The sequence below is a fragment of the Microtus ochrogaster genome, chromosome 2, assembly GCF_000317375.1.
Source record: "Microtus ochrogaster isolate Prairie Vole_2 chromosome 2, MicOch1.0, whole genome shotgun sequence".
Classification (NCBI taxonomy): domain Eukaryota; kingdom Metazoa; phylum Chordata; class Mammalia; order Rodentia; family Cricetidae; genus Microtus; species Microtus ochrogaster.
Window position 1 is genome coordinate 47,705,360 of NC_022010.1, and position 14,561 is coordinate 47,719,920.

General features: G+C 39.2%; 1 protein-coding gene across 1 annotated transcript in view; it reads left to right on the forward strand.

Moving 5' to 3' along the window:
• LOC101990086 (transmembrane protein 45A-like) overlaps positions 1 to 14,561 on the forward strand; it is a 76,265-nt gene that overhangs the window by 57,846 nt on the left and 3,858 nt on the right. The window contains exons 2-5 of the mRNA XM_013352097.2: positions 2,480 to 2,672; positions 3,839 to 4,045; positions 5,092 to 5,276; positions 13,612 to 13,757. Of these exons, the coding sequence (XP_013207551.1) occupies positions 2,483 to 2,672; positions 3,839 to 4,045; positions 5,092 to 5,276; positions 13,612 to 13,757 (728 nt within the window). The 5' untranslated portion in view covers positions 2,480 to 2,482. The remainder of the gene's footprint in view (positions 1 to 2,479; positions 2,673 to 3,838; positions 4,046 to 5,091; positions 5,277 to 13,611; positions 13,758 to 14,561) is intronic.

Consider the following 14,561-nt stretch of genomic DNA (forward strand, 5'->3'; position numbering starts at 1 on the left):
AAAAGTCAGGTGCAATTCTGATAGGTCTGCCTTTATATGTTACTTGGCCTTTTTTCTTTTCAACTCTTAATATTCTTTCTTTATTTTGTATGTTTAGTGTTTTGATTATTATGTGGCAAGGGGACTTTTTTCAGGTTTCAATCTCTATTTCTTTTTATTTTTTTTTATTTTACAAGTCTTCTGTAAACTTCTTGTATCTTCATTTGCATATCTTTCTTTAGATTGGGAAAGTTTTCTTTTATGTTTTGTTGAATATATTTTTTGTGCTTTTGAGTTGGGCTTCTCCTTCTATCCCTGTTATTCTTAGGTTTGGTCTTTTCCTGGTGTCCCATATTTCCTGGATATTTCATGTTAAGCTTTGTTAGATTTAATGGGTTTTATTTCCTCTATTATATCTTCAACACTTGAGATTCTCTCTTCCATCTCTTATATTCTGTTGTTTATGCTTACATTTGTGGTTCCTGATCATTTTTCCATATTTTTCATTTTCATAATTCCCTCAGTTTGTGTTTTCTTTATTGTCTCTCAGTTTTCAAGTCTTGAATAGTTTTTTTTAATCTGATTGCTTTTTCTTAGTTTTCTTTAAGGGATTTGTTGATTTCTTTCCATTTTTGTTTATCTTTTCTTCCACTTCTTTAAGAAAATGTTTCATTCCCTCTTTAAGGGCCTCAAACATTCTTCTACACTTTTTTAGGTCATTTTTTTTCCGGCTTCATCAATATTGGGTTGTTCAAGTCTTGCTGTTGTACAGTCACTAGTTTTTGTTGGTGCCATGTTGCTCTTTGTGGTTTTGAGTGAGTTCTTACCTTGTCTGCACATCTTTTCCTTTGATTGGTGTAGTTGGGGCTGTGTCTCTGGTGATCAATCTTCTAGATGCCAGATGTTTGCTCCTCATGGTGAAGTCGGGGCCATGGTTCCATTCACCGTGGAGCTCACTTGGCATTCCTGGAGGTTACTCCTCACTCATGGGGGTTGTTTTGCAATCTTGGAGGCCATTTGGGTCTGTTCCCACTGAGGTTGCTTGCTAGGGCCTGCTCCCGTGGAAGGCTTGCTCTGACAGAGGTCGCTGGCTTGGTTTGAGCTTCTGGGGTCTTGATTGAAGATATAGGATGCAGTATTTGGGTCGGCTTCACAGTTTCCTTTAGGCCATCACTTTAAATAAAAAGGCAGTAAGCCAAACTAGGGATCCCAGTAGTCACTAAAAGAAATATGGTTTCACCCGGGTGGTGGTGGCGCATGCCTTTAATCCCAGCACTTGGGAGGCAGAGGCAGGCGGATCTCTGTGAGTTCAAGACCAGCCTGGTCTACAGAGCTAGTTCCAGGACAGGCTCCAAAACCACAGAGAAACCCTGTCTCGAAAAACAAAAAAAAAAAACAAAAACAAAAAAAAAAACAAAAAAAAGAAATAAGGTTTCTAGTCTCCTAGACTAGGAATAGTGTGAAATCCTCTTTTGTGAGTTTTCTTGAATCTAACCTACTATTAGATTTTCAGAATAATTATGAACCCTATTTCACTGTTGATAGTACAATAAATATGTTTGAAAGAAGGACTTTCCAAATAATTAAAAACTCATATTATTCAAGACGGCTTTATATCCTTGACTGGAACCCGAAGGTAGTTCTGATTATTAGTTAGAGTATAGCACAAATGTAAGTAACATTTGTGATGTGATTTGGGTTGGTGTCAGCAGGCTGTGTTGTTGTAAAAGTAAACCTCAAACTTTCAGTGATACACACACACACACACACACACACACACACACACACACTCGTATAGTCTGAACCAGGCCAGCTGCCCATCTTTGTGCAGTAGAGGTGTCATGCCAGAATAGCTGAGGCAAGAAGAAAGCTCAGGTATTTAAGCAGACTGTAGTGACTCAGCTTGAAAGTGACACATACCAACTCCTTGCTCAATCAACTAGCCAGAATTAGAAACATGGTTCAAATTCAGTTGGATGAACAACCTCGAAAATATGCAGACAAACACATAAATATTTCATGAATAAAGAACTGTCTTTAACACGTTCTTGATTTTTGACCCTTTAAAATTATATACTGGAAATCTATAGGCAGTATCACATCTTTACCTTCGTGTTGTTTTCCTTAAATTGTTCTTGTATGATATAGTATATACTGTGTTTTGAAGAAATGAAAATTTTCTGCTTATCAATTCTAAGATGTCTGTAAGCCATTTAACTTCTCCAAACCCACTTTTTAGCTAAAAATTAAATAGCAATTTTTCATCTGGGGATATATTTCAAAAATTAGGTAAAGGATAGCATTGTAAGACACTTGATATGGTGCCTAATACACAGTAGATGTGGAACAAATGTAATTTTTCATTTTACTTTTATTTGAACTGTCTATCTTATAGTAGGATCTACAGTATACTCAAAATCCTCAAACAGCAATGTAGTTGGTGGGGACAAGATGTATTTTTGCTGAGTTTAAGTGAAATGTCTATTTCTTATTCTTGTAGGTCATGGGGAGTTTTAAAGGTCATGCCCTCCCTGGAACCTTCTTCACTATTATGGGCTTTTGGTGGCTTACAAAGAGTATTCTGAAATATGTCTACAAAAAGCAAACTCGGACCTGCTACTTGAGTTCCAAAACGTTATTACGTCGAGCAGAGATTTGGGAAGGAATTGTCTCTGTCTTGATGGCTTTTACTGGTAAGTTGGCTGTGTTCTGTTTTCTCCTTTTGAGAATTCATGAGTGAGGAAAAATGTCAACACAAGATTGGTATATACTAAATGAATTTCTATAAATGTATTTCTTAGTACTTATCCAAATTAAAGTTTATAACTGATGTAATCCTAGGAAAATGATGTTTCATAATTATACAAAAGCCTAATCCTTAATGAGTCATAGTATTTAGTTTGCCCATCCAACCACGTAAATTTCCTTTGTATCATGAATTGGAGCCTATTGAATAGTTAGACACAAGTTGTTCTGATCCCTCAAAGAGTACGCTCTATAAGAAACCATTAATAAGTGATTGTGGGAAATCTTCAATAACAAATCATTTCTGAGAGATGATAGAGGAAGTCGGGGCTGAAGCTCCATGGCCATGCACTTTGTTTCCTGAGTTGGGCAGAGTCCAGGTAACTTTTAACCTCAATAACTTCTCATTGTTCTTGAACACCCCATAAAAAGACTGCAGTCGTATAATAAGGCTGTAGCTGCTCTTTTGTAAATGGCAACACTTCTAATTTTTCTACTGATTCCTTTCATTCATGTAACTAGGACGTTGTCATGATCATCACACTGCAAAGTAACCATTTCCAAAAAGAGGAATTCCCCTGCCCATTCTAGAGCCTAACAAGGCAGTGTCCAGAAAACAGCAAACCTGTTTACACGAATAATCAGCTACATGTAGAGTCTGCACGAATGATCTCTATTCTTCTTAATTGGGGAAAATATCTAAATTCTATATCAGTTTTGTCAACACCCTACTTTGTAACAGCTGCCTAAGGGTACAATATCTAGGAAGGAAGTAAACATCCTTTGTATGACACATATCATAAATCCAAACCTCCATGTCACCCAGGATTTTAGTCATTAAATTAGAACCAGTTGTTGAAATAAAAGTACCAGTGTTAAGAATATTAAGCATTTATTTGGCTCATTTGTCTATATTGAGATAAAACTGATTATCCAAATCAACAGCTGAACTTTGGAATCAAGTATAAATCAGCACTGCTAGGTTTTTAGTGGAAAGCTCAGAGGGCGCAATCGACACCACAAGCTTAGATTGTATAAGCAATGACCACATGTGTCTTCACACTAAGGAGAGTTAGGAGAAAGGTTTCTCAAACTGTGGTGTGTTCTTCTGCAGGTATGGCTGGGGAGCAGTTTATCACAGGCGGACCATACCTGAACCTGTATAAAGACGGCCAGTGGAACCAGCTTCTGGGCTGGCATCACACAACCATGTATTTCTTCTTTGGGCTCATGGGGATTGCCCACATCTTATGTTTCACGACCAATTTAGTTCCCCTTTCTTTAAGCAAGTTAATGTTATCAAATGCCTTCTTTGTGGAATGTAAGTATGAGGGAAACGTGTTTTCTGTTCTTTTTCTTTCAGTAGGCATTGGTGTAGTGCTTTATAATAGCATGTCTTTTGTTTTTCATCTTTATAGACTAATTTAATAGATCTGGGCAGTCACTCACAAGCTTTGTTGGCATCTCATATTTGTCTTTAGATATAATCTACAGTGGGTGCTTACATCCTGGTTATTTGGAGCTTATCATTCTTTTCTCTTCTAACAGTGAAAACTGAACTCACCATAACAGTGCATGAATTACTTGAAATAGGACAACCACTCACAATAGAAAATATCTCCCAATCTCTAATAAGCTTTTCAAATATCAGAAACAGAAACTCTACTAAAATGTGGTATGAGTGTCTAAAAAATGACTTCCTATTTTGAGAGGTTAATGAAAATAACAGGATGTTTCTTTCAGTTGCTTTCTCAGATTATCGTAAGGGGAGGATAAAGCAAGTGTTTAATATTTTGTTATAATTTATGTATGCATTTTTTGTTTTTTATACTAATTTTTTTAAGATTATAAAGTGTATAAAGTGTTCTGTCTGCGTGTATGCTTGCTGGCCAGAAGGAGGCACCAGATCTCATTACAGATGGTTGTGAGCCACCATGTGGTTGCTGGGAATTGAACTCAGGACCTCTGGAAGAGCAGGCAGTGCTCTTAACCTCTGAGCCATCTCTCCAGCCCCCTTAAAGTGAGACGTTGACTTCAGCTAATTTATTGATTATAGCTCCCTACCATGTTTATTAAACATTATCCTACATAGATAATGCTTTGAACAATAGTTGAGATTTTTATGGTATGTTAGATGAGAGAACAAAGGTGGGAAAAAGAGGAAAATGGGATTAGAATTCAAAGACTCCCTTTCTAAGTAATAGAAAAGGTTTACTCTCCACAAAGTAAAAATACATTGCTATGAGTCTCAGTGGGTATTTGCTCTTTGGGGCAATCTTATGCTTGTCTCAAATTCTATGGCGAGAGGGTGGTACCATGGGAAGCCTTTGGTTTTTATCAGAACATATGTTTTGCCCCCTCCATTAGCATTTATCTTCTACAACCACACTCATGGTCGGGAAATGATAGATGTGTTTGTGCACCAGCTTCTGGTCTTTACCACCATTTTGGCGGGTTTGGTTACCTTCATGGAATTCCTTACCAAGAACAATGTACTGCTGGAGATCCTACGATCAAGCCTCGTCATACTACAGGGGACCTGGTTCTGGCAGGTGAGTTGGGACTTGGAGCTGATACACCTGGTGTCAAGTATCTGTAGATTCTCTTCTTAATCGATTTTAATACTTCCCTTCTATGGGCATCAGAGAAGTGATGTTCTTGGAGTGGCTTGGTGGTTCTGGTAAGATTACTATCAGAGCAGCCCTTAAGGAAGCAGGTAGTATAATCCTTCATTTTGGATTCACGTATCCTTTATGTAGGAATTCTGAGCTGATGATTATGGTTATAGGGAATTCCTAGTACTAGAACAACTTATAGAATAATAATCCATATGCTCATGAGCTATATGAGAGACCACAGAGAGAGTAAATACTGAGAAACAACTCTGGGATGGCCACCATATGGGTTTTATGTGCATCTTAATTTTATCTTTTTTTCATCAGAAAGCAATTATCTTATGTTCTATCTTGTATATAAAATCTAGGTGTGAAAAAGCATGAAAACACAGTGAGGGAGAGGGCTGGAAGGGGAGACCCAGTAGGGGGAAGGGCAGGGCAGGAGAGAGATGGGGAGTAACAAGTCCTGTGTTGTGTGTGATGCAGATGCACCATGGAGCTTAGGATTTTGTGAAACAGTGTGGGGCTAACAAGATGGCTCCGTGCTGAACAGTGCTTGTCAGCTTTTGTTCTTAGCACTCATGGCTCATAAACTCCTGTAACTCCAACTCCAGGGGTCCAGAACCTCTGGCATCAGATGGTACCTGGTCAGGGCTAGAACCCTTGCCTAGAACTCCCCAGTGAGGGGCTAGGGGCGTGTCTCAGAGGTAGAGCCCATCTAGTTTTACTGTATCCCTGTGTCCTCACAGTGATCCAGAGGCTAGGTGTTACTACCTCTAATTTGCCTATAGGTATCTTCAGCAAGACCAAGATATTTTCTCATGTTCAAACAGTAATGTATCTAGGATCTAAATCTAGACACTCTAATCCCAGATCCTAGAAATTTCCCATTTTACAACATCATCATCTCCCTAAACTTGCCATGCTACTGAGAGCATGAATTCTAACAGTGAATGTATATTTTTGAGAGTACCAAGTCATAATCACATTCAAATATAGACATGAACAAAGTCTAGAATGAGGTGAGGATGTGGTTTGATTAGGTAAGGCTTTGAATGGCAGATTTTTTTAGTCACTAGAGAGCCAGGATTTGGGGTGATGTGGCTATGTCAGGGGATGGAATTTCACATAAGCACTAATAAAGAATTGGCAGGTAGTAGTGAAAGAAGTGCAGTGGTTTAAACAGGGTTTGATGACGCGGTATCCACACATGGGGCAAGAAGAGCTTGTGGTGCAGAGACCAGCAAGGGGGAACTAAGTTTCTGCATCAGTTTGAAGTGCTTTATTGAAAAATATTATAAATACCCTATAAGGTGATCAATCAATTAATTGCTGACTATAGCCATATAGAATATAAACCCTCCACCGGAACCTCTATGGAGTAAAGATAATGGTATGTAAAGAACTAGTATGTACCGCTGGAGTAATGACAATGGTACCTAAAGAACTAGTGTGCACCACATTGCACTGCTTTCCCGTGCATATGTTTAGTCGTCAAAAGGAAAGATGTTTTTCCAAGAGAAAACTTCTGGTTAAATTGACACCATGAATCGATGCTTCAGTGAATTTTCTCTGCTCTGAACAAATAACAAAGACATATAAGATAGATAAATGCTTACAGCAATTTGAAAATAAAATTAAAAAGAAAAACAAAAAAATTAGAAAACCTCTAACCACATTCTAAAATTATGGAACAGGCCTCCATGACTCATTAAATCTTATATCTTCCATGTGTGCAAGCTTAATACCATGTGAATGACATTACCACGTTCAAATGCCAGCTTGGGATATAGAGTGAACCCCTTGAACCACAGGTATATCAGTTTCTGTTTGCTGACTTTGGAAAACACATTCCTAGGTGGGTTCCTTCAAGAAATGGAGAACCCTTTCTGTTTAAACGTTTTTTTTCCTTTAAATTATCTTGGTTCTTCAGATGTTGAAGCCTCAGAGACGCAGGTGGAGTTTTACCCTCAGAAAACCTCTCCCACCTGTTGTGAGGAGCAGCAGGCTGCGAATCCTGCACAGCTAGCTTTACCGGAAATAACAACACACAAATTGTATTCTTTTAAACACTGCCTGACCCATTAGTTCTAGTCTCTTACTGGCTAATTCTCACATCTTGCTTTAACCCATCTCTGGTAATGTGTGTAGCACCATGAGGTGGTGGTTTACCAGAAGATCTTAACCTGCATCTGTCTGGAGTAGGAGAATCATGGCACTGCCTGACTCGGCTTCTTCCCCCCAGCATTCTGTTCAGTCTACTCCGCTTACCTAATTTTCTGTCCTGTTAAAGGGCCAAGGCAGTCTCTTTATTTAACCAATGAAATCAACACAAAACAGAAGACCCTCCCCCATCAGCCACCATCCTAGTATAGCACAGGCTTCACTTCAGTGGTACCGATTTCTTCAACAGTTACACCTATTTCCTCAGCACCAGTGGTTGATTGAATAAGAATGTTCCTCCCCCATGGGCTTACATATTTGAATGATTATTTGTCAGGGAGTGGAACTGTTTGAAAGAATTTGAAGGATTAGGAGGTGTGGCCTTGTTGAGGAGGTTTGGCCTTGTTGGAGGAGTACGTCACTGAGGGTGAGCTTGGTGTGTCACCACGGGTGGGCTTGGAGGCTTCAGAAACCCAAGCCAGGCTGAGTGTCTCTCCCTGCCTGCCCACAGATCAGGACCTAAAGCTCCCAGCTTCTGCTCCAGGGCCTTGTTCCCTGCCATGATGATAGACTAACCTCTGAAACTGTCAGAAAGCCCCAATTCTTCCTTTATAAGAATTGTCTTGGTCATGGTGTCTTTCCACAGCAATAGAATGGTGGCTAAGACAGACGTTGGTATGAGGAACTGAGGTATTGCTCTTACAGGCCTGATTATACTGGTTTTTTGGAGGAATTTGGAAGACTTTGGGACTTTGGACTAGAAAAGCAGTTGGATACTTGAAGCAAGTTTTACTGGGCCCTCCTACTAGGAGCCTAGAAGACAGTGCTCAGGATGGTTTGAACTGTGGGGGCTCAGCTCACAAAATTTCAGAGAGAGGAAGTTAGTAAATATTTTAGGGACTATTCTTGTGATGTTTTGGCAAGAATGTATCTGCTTTTTGTCCTTGTCCTAGAAATCTCCCTGAGGCTAAATTGAAGAATTTTAGATTAATGGCATTGGTAGAGATCTCAAGACAGCCTCATGTTGACTGTCATGTGGTTATTAACAATCACTCATATGCAGATCTATAGTGGAAAGAAGCATTGGACAAAGAGAAATTTTAAAATGTACAGTTTGAGGAGAAAAGCCACCTGACCTCAGTGTGGTTCCTTAATCCTAAAGGAGGTTCCATAAGCTCTTTCTGCTATCCTGTACTCTAAAGTCGAAACCACCTGGCCACAGCTGCCAGGTTCTGCTGTTTGTTAGGACTGGGACTTGACTCCTTCATTCAATTACACTGAGCACCAGGAAGTATAATGAAGCTAATTTGCCTGCTCAAGGAGATAAAAAGTTTAAAGAAAAGCCTGCTGCTGAGTAGGATATAGGGTGTGGTGTGGTGGCCTCTGGGCAAGACCTCACCCAGCTGAGCTTCCAACTTGGCAGGGTAGGGTAGGGGTTGGGGATGGGGGGGGGGTGGAATTAAAGGGAAGCTTAAGCAATGAAGCTTCCCCATCAACAACAGAAAGCTGATGCAAATGTAATTGAATGAGGGTTCCAAGTTCTGGTTTTAGAGTGTGGGACAGAAGAAAGGGGTTGTGAAATCTCCCTCCACTGCTAATGAAAGCCACTGAGGTCAGGTGTGTGTCAGAGTTGTCCTTGCTTGGAGGACCAGAGAGGCCTTTGAGTGAAGCTGTGAAGCCTGGATTGCCTTGGAGACCCTAAGGTGGTGGAGATGCCAGAGTTGTAGGACACCCATCAAGGAGAGCTGCATACAAACTCTCTGACCTTCAGTCAAGGTGGAACAGAGCTCACATCTGTGGGCTCCCACAGTTGTCTTTTGATGGCATTTATTTTATTAAATCTTCTCCAGTTTTTGGCCTCTATTCTATATAATCCAGCAGTCAATCCAGTTATATTTGAGACTTCATCATTAAAGCCTTTGTTTTCTTAATATCTCAATCAGCATTCCGATCTCCTGAGTTCCCTAAAGAATTTCTCATTAAGCCCCATTTACAATGCCCTAAGTTTTCTCCATACTTTTTCAAACTTTCATGCAATTTTGAAGTAAGAAATGAGATCAAGGGTTCCACTCAGTATCTTAGAATACTTCTTCTATTTTTCTGTAAGATTGCATTTAAATGTGTAATTGTGAACAAACTGTTGAATGATCCAATTGTCTGGATGGTAAGGATAGTAATATATCTAACTCCTGATTGAGATTTCAAATAGTCTGAGTAAATCAGGGAATGGAAAGACTTGTCCCTTAATCATGTATCCAAGTGTATAGATTGCTTATGGTTAGGAAAAGAACGACCACTTGGATTGATGCATAAGGTGACCCTCTGGTGCCACACTTTACCTTCAATCATGTGCTTAAGTTTTATAATAATCCTTTGTCTTAAAAACAGTTCCTGTAAGGTGACTCATTATATCCCATATTACTAAAGGGATGACTGGGATTTATAGATAGATTCCAATAATTTCTCAATACTCAGAACTGCTGAAAGGCAGGATTCCAAAAAGTGTGCCAGTTTCCAAAACCTCCATTTTCTTCTACCCATGCTCCCTTTCACTACATAGCTTTCCACCCAGGACAATGTCAGGATGGTGGGCTGAGTCACAAAGGGGCTCTGTGATGGAAACAATCAGAACCAAGGTAGAAGCTGGTATCATGAAAACACAGCACTGTGCTAATACTAAATAGAGATTATAGCAGGCAAGATGAGGGTGTACCTATGCCCTGGCTACTAGGAGGCCAAGACAAGATGCTAAGGTTGGGAGTTTAAGGCCAATCAGGGTAATTCATGGAAACCCTGTCCCTGAAAAACAGAAGAATAAAAATGTAAACAAACAACAATAAAATATCCTGAAAAATACACATTTCAGACCAACAGGCCCTGAACGACATATAATCTGTAACGATTACATTTTAAGTCAGCTGCCAACACTTGAAACATAGGAAACAACACTAAAGCATTTATTTTCTTAGCTGTTTTTAACATAGAACTGAAATATCTGGCAGCATTAGGCCTGTATTCCAAAGTGGCAATCGTGGGTGGAAACATGCCCCATCAATTCATCATTTGCATCAGCCCCTGACAAAATAGAGAGGCAGATCAAAGTTTCTGTTCCCATTTTGTTCCTGTGCCCTTTATTTATCAACCAGTTCATGGCCATAAGTTTTCCTCCTAGAATATTATGCTAGTTACAACTAGCAAGATGCTTCTGAATAACTTTATATGGATTTCTTTATATTCCAAGAGACAAGATGTGTTATTGATTTTAAGAACAGGAAAATGAAGTACTACATGACCCTGTCCTATTCTCTCCTACCTACAGTCTGTCTGTCTGTCTATATCATATATGTATGTCTTAAAACATTACTTATTTCTTATTGGGTTAAAATTCACATAGCATGGTGTCTTAGTGTTCAAGTACTGTAAAAAAGACACCATGATCATGGAAAAATTAAGAAAAGCATTTTACTGGGGCTTGCTTAGTTTCAGTCCATTGTCATCATGACAACAGGCATGGCGGTATGCAGACCATCATGGTGCTGGAGAAGTTTAAGGTTCTCCATTCAGATCCACAGGCAGCAGGAAGAGAGTCACTGAGCCTGGTTTGAGCATTTGAAACTCTAAAGCCTACCCCTAGTGACATACTTCCCCCATCAAGGCTACACCTACTCCTAAAAGACCATAAATCCTCCTAATCTCTGTCAAGTAATGCCACTCCCTAATGACCGAACATTTCAAATATATGAGCTGATGGTGGACATTCCCATTTGAAACACCACACATGGAAACAACCATTTTAAATTACATAATTCGGTGATGGTTAGCATTTCCACCATGCTGTGAGTGCACCATTTCTGATGAACTCCAAAAAGCTTTAAATTGAAAGCTGTGGGTGGTGTGGGACAATGGTCTATATTCTGTCAATTATAGTTTAAATAAACACTGATTGGCCAGTAGCCAGACAGGAAGTACAGGCAGGACAATCAGACAGGAAGTAGAGGTGGGTCATAGAGAACAGGAGAATTCTGGGAAGGAAGAAGCCCATTCCTCTGCAGTCCTGACCTGACCACAGAAGAAGCAAGATGTGACTGCCCCACTGAATGAGGTACTGAGCCATGTGGCTAACATAGATAAGAATAATGGGCTAATATAAGTTATAAGAGTTAATAAGAAGCCAGGTGGTGGTGGCATACGCCTTTAATCCCAGCACTCGGGAGGCAGAGGCAGGTGGATCTCTGTGAGTTCAAGGCCAGCCTGGTCTACAAGAGCTAGTTCCAGGACAGGAACCAAAAGCTATGGAGAAACCCTGTCTCAAAAATCAAAAAAAAAAAAAAAGAGTTAATAAGAAGCCTGAACTAATGAGGCCAATCAGTTTATAACTAGTGTAGACCTCTGTGTGATATCTTTGGGACTTAATGATTGTAGGAACTGAGCAGGACAGAAAACTCAGTCAACCAAGGACAAAGGTATACAGAAACCCCAACAATGTTTGGGTCCTACTACTTTAATAATATTTTCCCATGCTTTTTCAAAGGTAATAATGGATACTGGGCAGTTTTGTATCAATTTTATCATCAGTCTTTATGAAATGTCTGCAAAAAACACTACTGGAGTATTAATAACTGTTATTTTGGTTCTGCAGGTTGCCCTGGGTGTTTTGCTGTGTCAATAATGTTGAGACATCTAGTCCATTATTTGAGATGGTTTTCCATTTTCTTGGGTCCTTGATTTCTTTCACCAACCTTATGCAGATTTTAAAGATCTTCAACTGGTGTGTGTTCCTGTGTATACCTGCATATGCATGTGAGGTTGTGTGTACTCATGTGTGTACCTGCATATGCATGTGTGGTTATGTGTGTTCATGTGTGTAACTGCATGTGTGTATGTGGTTATATGTGTTAATGTGTGTACCTGCATGTGCATGTGTGGTGTGTGTATTCATGTGTGCACCTGTATGTGCGTGTGTGGTTGTGTGTATTCATGTGTATACCTGCATGTGTGTGTGTGGTTATGTGTGTTCCTGTGTGTACCTGCATGTGTGTATGTGGTTGGTTATGTGTGTCCCTGTGTGTACCTGCATGTGTGTATGTGGTTGTGTGTGTTCCTGTGTGTACCTGCGTGTGCGTGTGTGATTGTGTGCATTCATGTGTGTACCTGCATGTGCATGTGTGGTTGTGTGTATTCATGTGTGCATCTGTATGTGCTTGTGTGGTTATGTGTATTCATGTGTATACCTGCATGTGTGTGCGTGGTTATGTGTGTTCCTGTGTGTACCTGTATGTGTGTATGTGGTTGTGTGTGTTCATGTGTGTACCTGCATGTGCATGTGCCTAGCATCTACAGCAGTGCCTTCTGAATACCAGTAAGATGTTCTACCATAGAGCTATATTTCCATTTTTGTTCTTTAGTTCTTCACTTTGTTCAGCGTTAATGTAGATTTCTAAAAACTATAGTGTAGGACTTTCACTACTTGTGCATAAAAATATATGTGATGGTTTTATCTTGATTTTCAGTTTTCAAATATGTGAAATTCCTTCATTAACTTTGATAATCAAGGGTTCGTTCTTTATGATTTTCTATAATTGAGATCATATTATATGTAAATAATATAGATCATTTTATAATTTCTTTTCCAAAATGAATGTCTTTTATTTTCTTGCCTAGTTTTCTTGCGTAACTAGAATTTTCAGTACAATGCTCAACAGAAGTGATAATAGAAAATATCTTTGTGTTATATATACCTGATCCTGAGGAGAAAGTTCCAACCTTTTTCCACTTAGCATAGCATTGTCTATGTGTTTTTATTTATTTAAAAACATATTTGCAGTCTAACTTAAAATTCCAGAGTTAGGTTGTGCAGTGTAGAGCTCCAGAGATTCAGGAAATGAACCCAAGACCAGAGTGACCACTATGAATGTTTCAAATTTTTATTATTAAATATACTTAAAATTATTCTTCCAAACTATTCCTTGGTGGAGAGTAACTACAGAATAACCTGATGTTGTGTTTGTGACATCTCAGCTAAAGAGAGTCATCTTAGTCAACATTTTGAAATGAGCTTTCTTTGAGAATGTGGCTGGTTATGTTAATGTGCATTTTTTTTGAGTTGCAGATTGCCTTTGTCCTGTACCCTCTCAGTGGAAGTCCTGCATGGAATCTGTCAGATATTGAGAATAAAATGTTTCTCACCATGTGCTTTACTTGGCATTATGCATCAACCTTTATAATCTCTGGATTAAATTATGCTTTTATCACCTGGTAAGTTAGTGGGTTTTTTTTTAATGTATGGTCCTTTGCATATGTCTATCAAGATTTGACAGTGCTGCACTTCAAATTCAAAAGGAAGAGTTCACTCTTGCCTTCTTATCAGATGAACTAGGGCATTAGGAAGTTATTTCTACACAAAGAAATGGCTAGCAAAACTTACATGTTGACTTAAAGTTATAATAGTTTAGCGGTGCGGCTCCTGTGCCTCTGACCCATGCCCTACCCTATAGTATACTCTCTGAACCTCCATCTCTTCACAAATACAATCCTCTATTCTGGATGGCCGGTTGCCCTATGTGCAGTGAGACCTCCACTTACTTAATTATCCCATTTCATAACCTTAGGACCTTCTTCTGACGAATGTATATAAATCAAATTAAATAAGACAGTAACTCTAATTTTTCCAAAAGTTGAATGATGCATTTTTTTTATATAAGAATCCCGATCTAACTTTCTGAGCAGGTGAGGAGCAACATAGCAGATTGCTGAGAACACATATGCTCATTAGTTATGACTTCAGACTCATTACTCAGCCGCAATAAGTATGAATCTTATTGTTTACTACATAGAGATAATAGAAACTACATGAGATCGTGTATTTGCGTTCCTGAAGATGTGAAAACTCAACAAATTTTCTTGTCTTCTTGTCTGTTTTATCCTCCTCTTCCTCTCTATTGGGTATAAAAGTATGAGCTGGAGACCATTCCATGGGAAATGTTTCTGTTCTGTAATCAGGGCAAATTGGAGAGATAGGCAATAAAAATACAGAACAGTGCAAGGAAGTTGTAGAGAGAA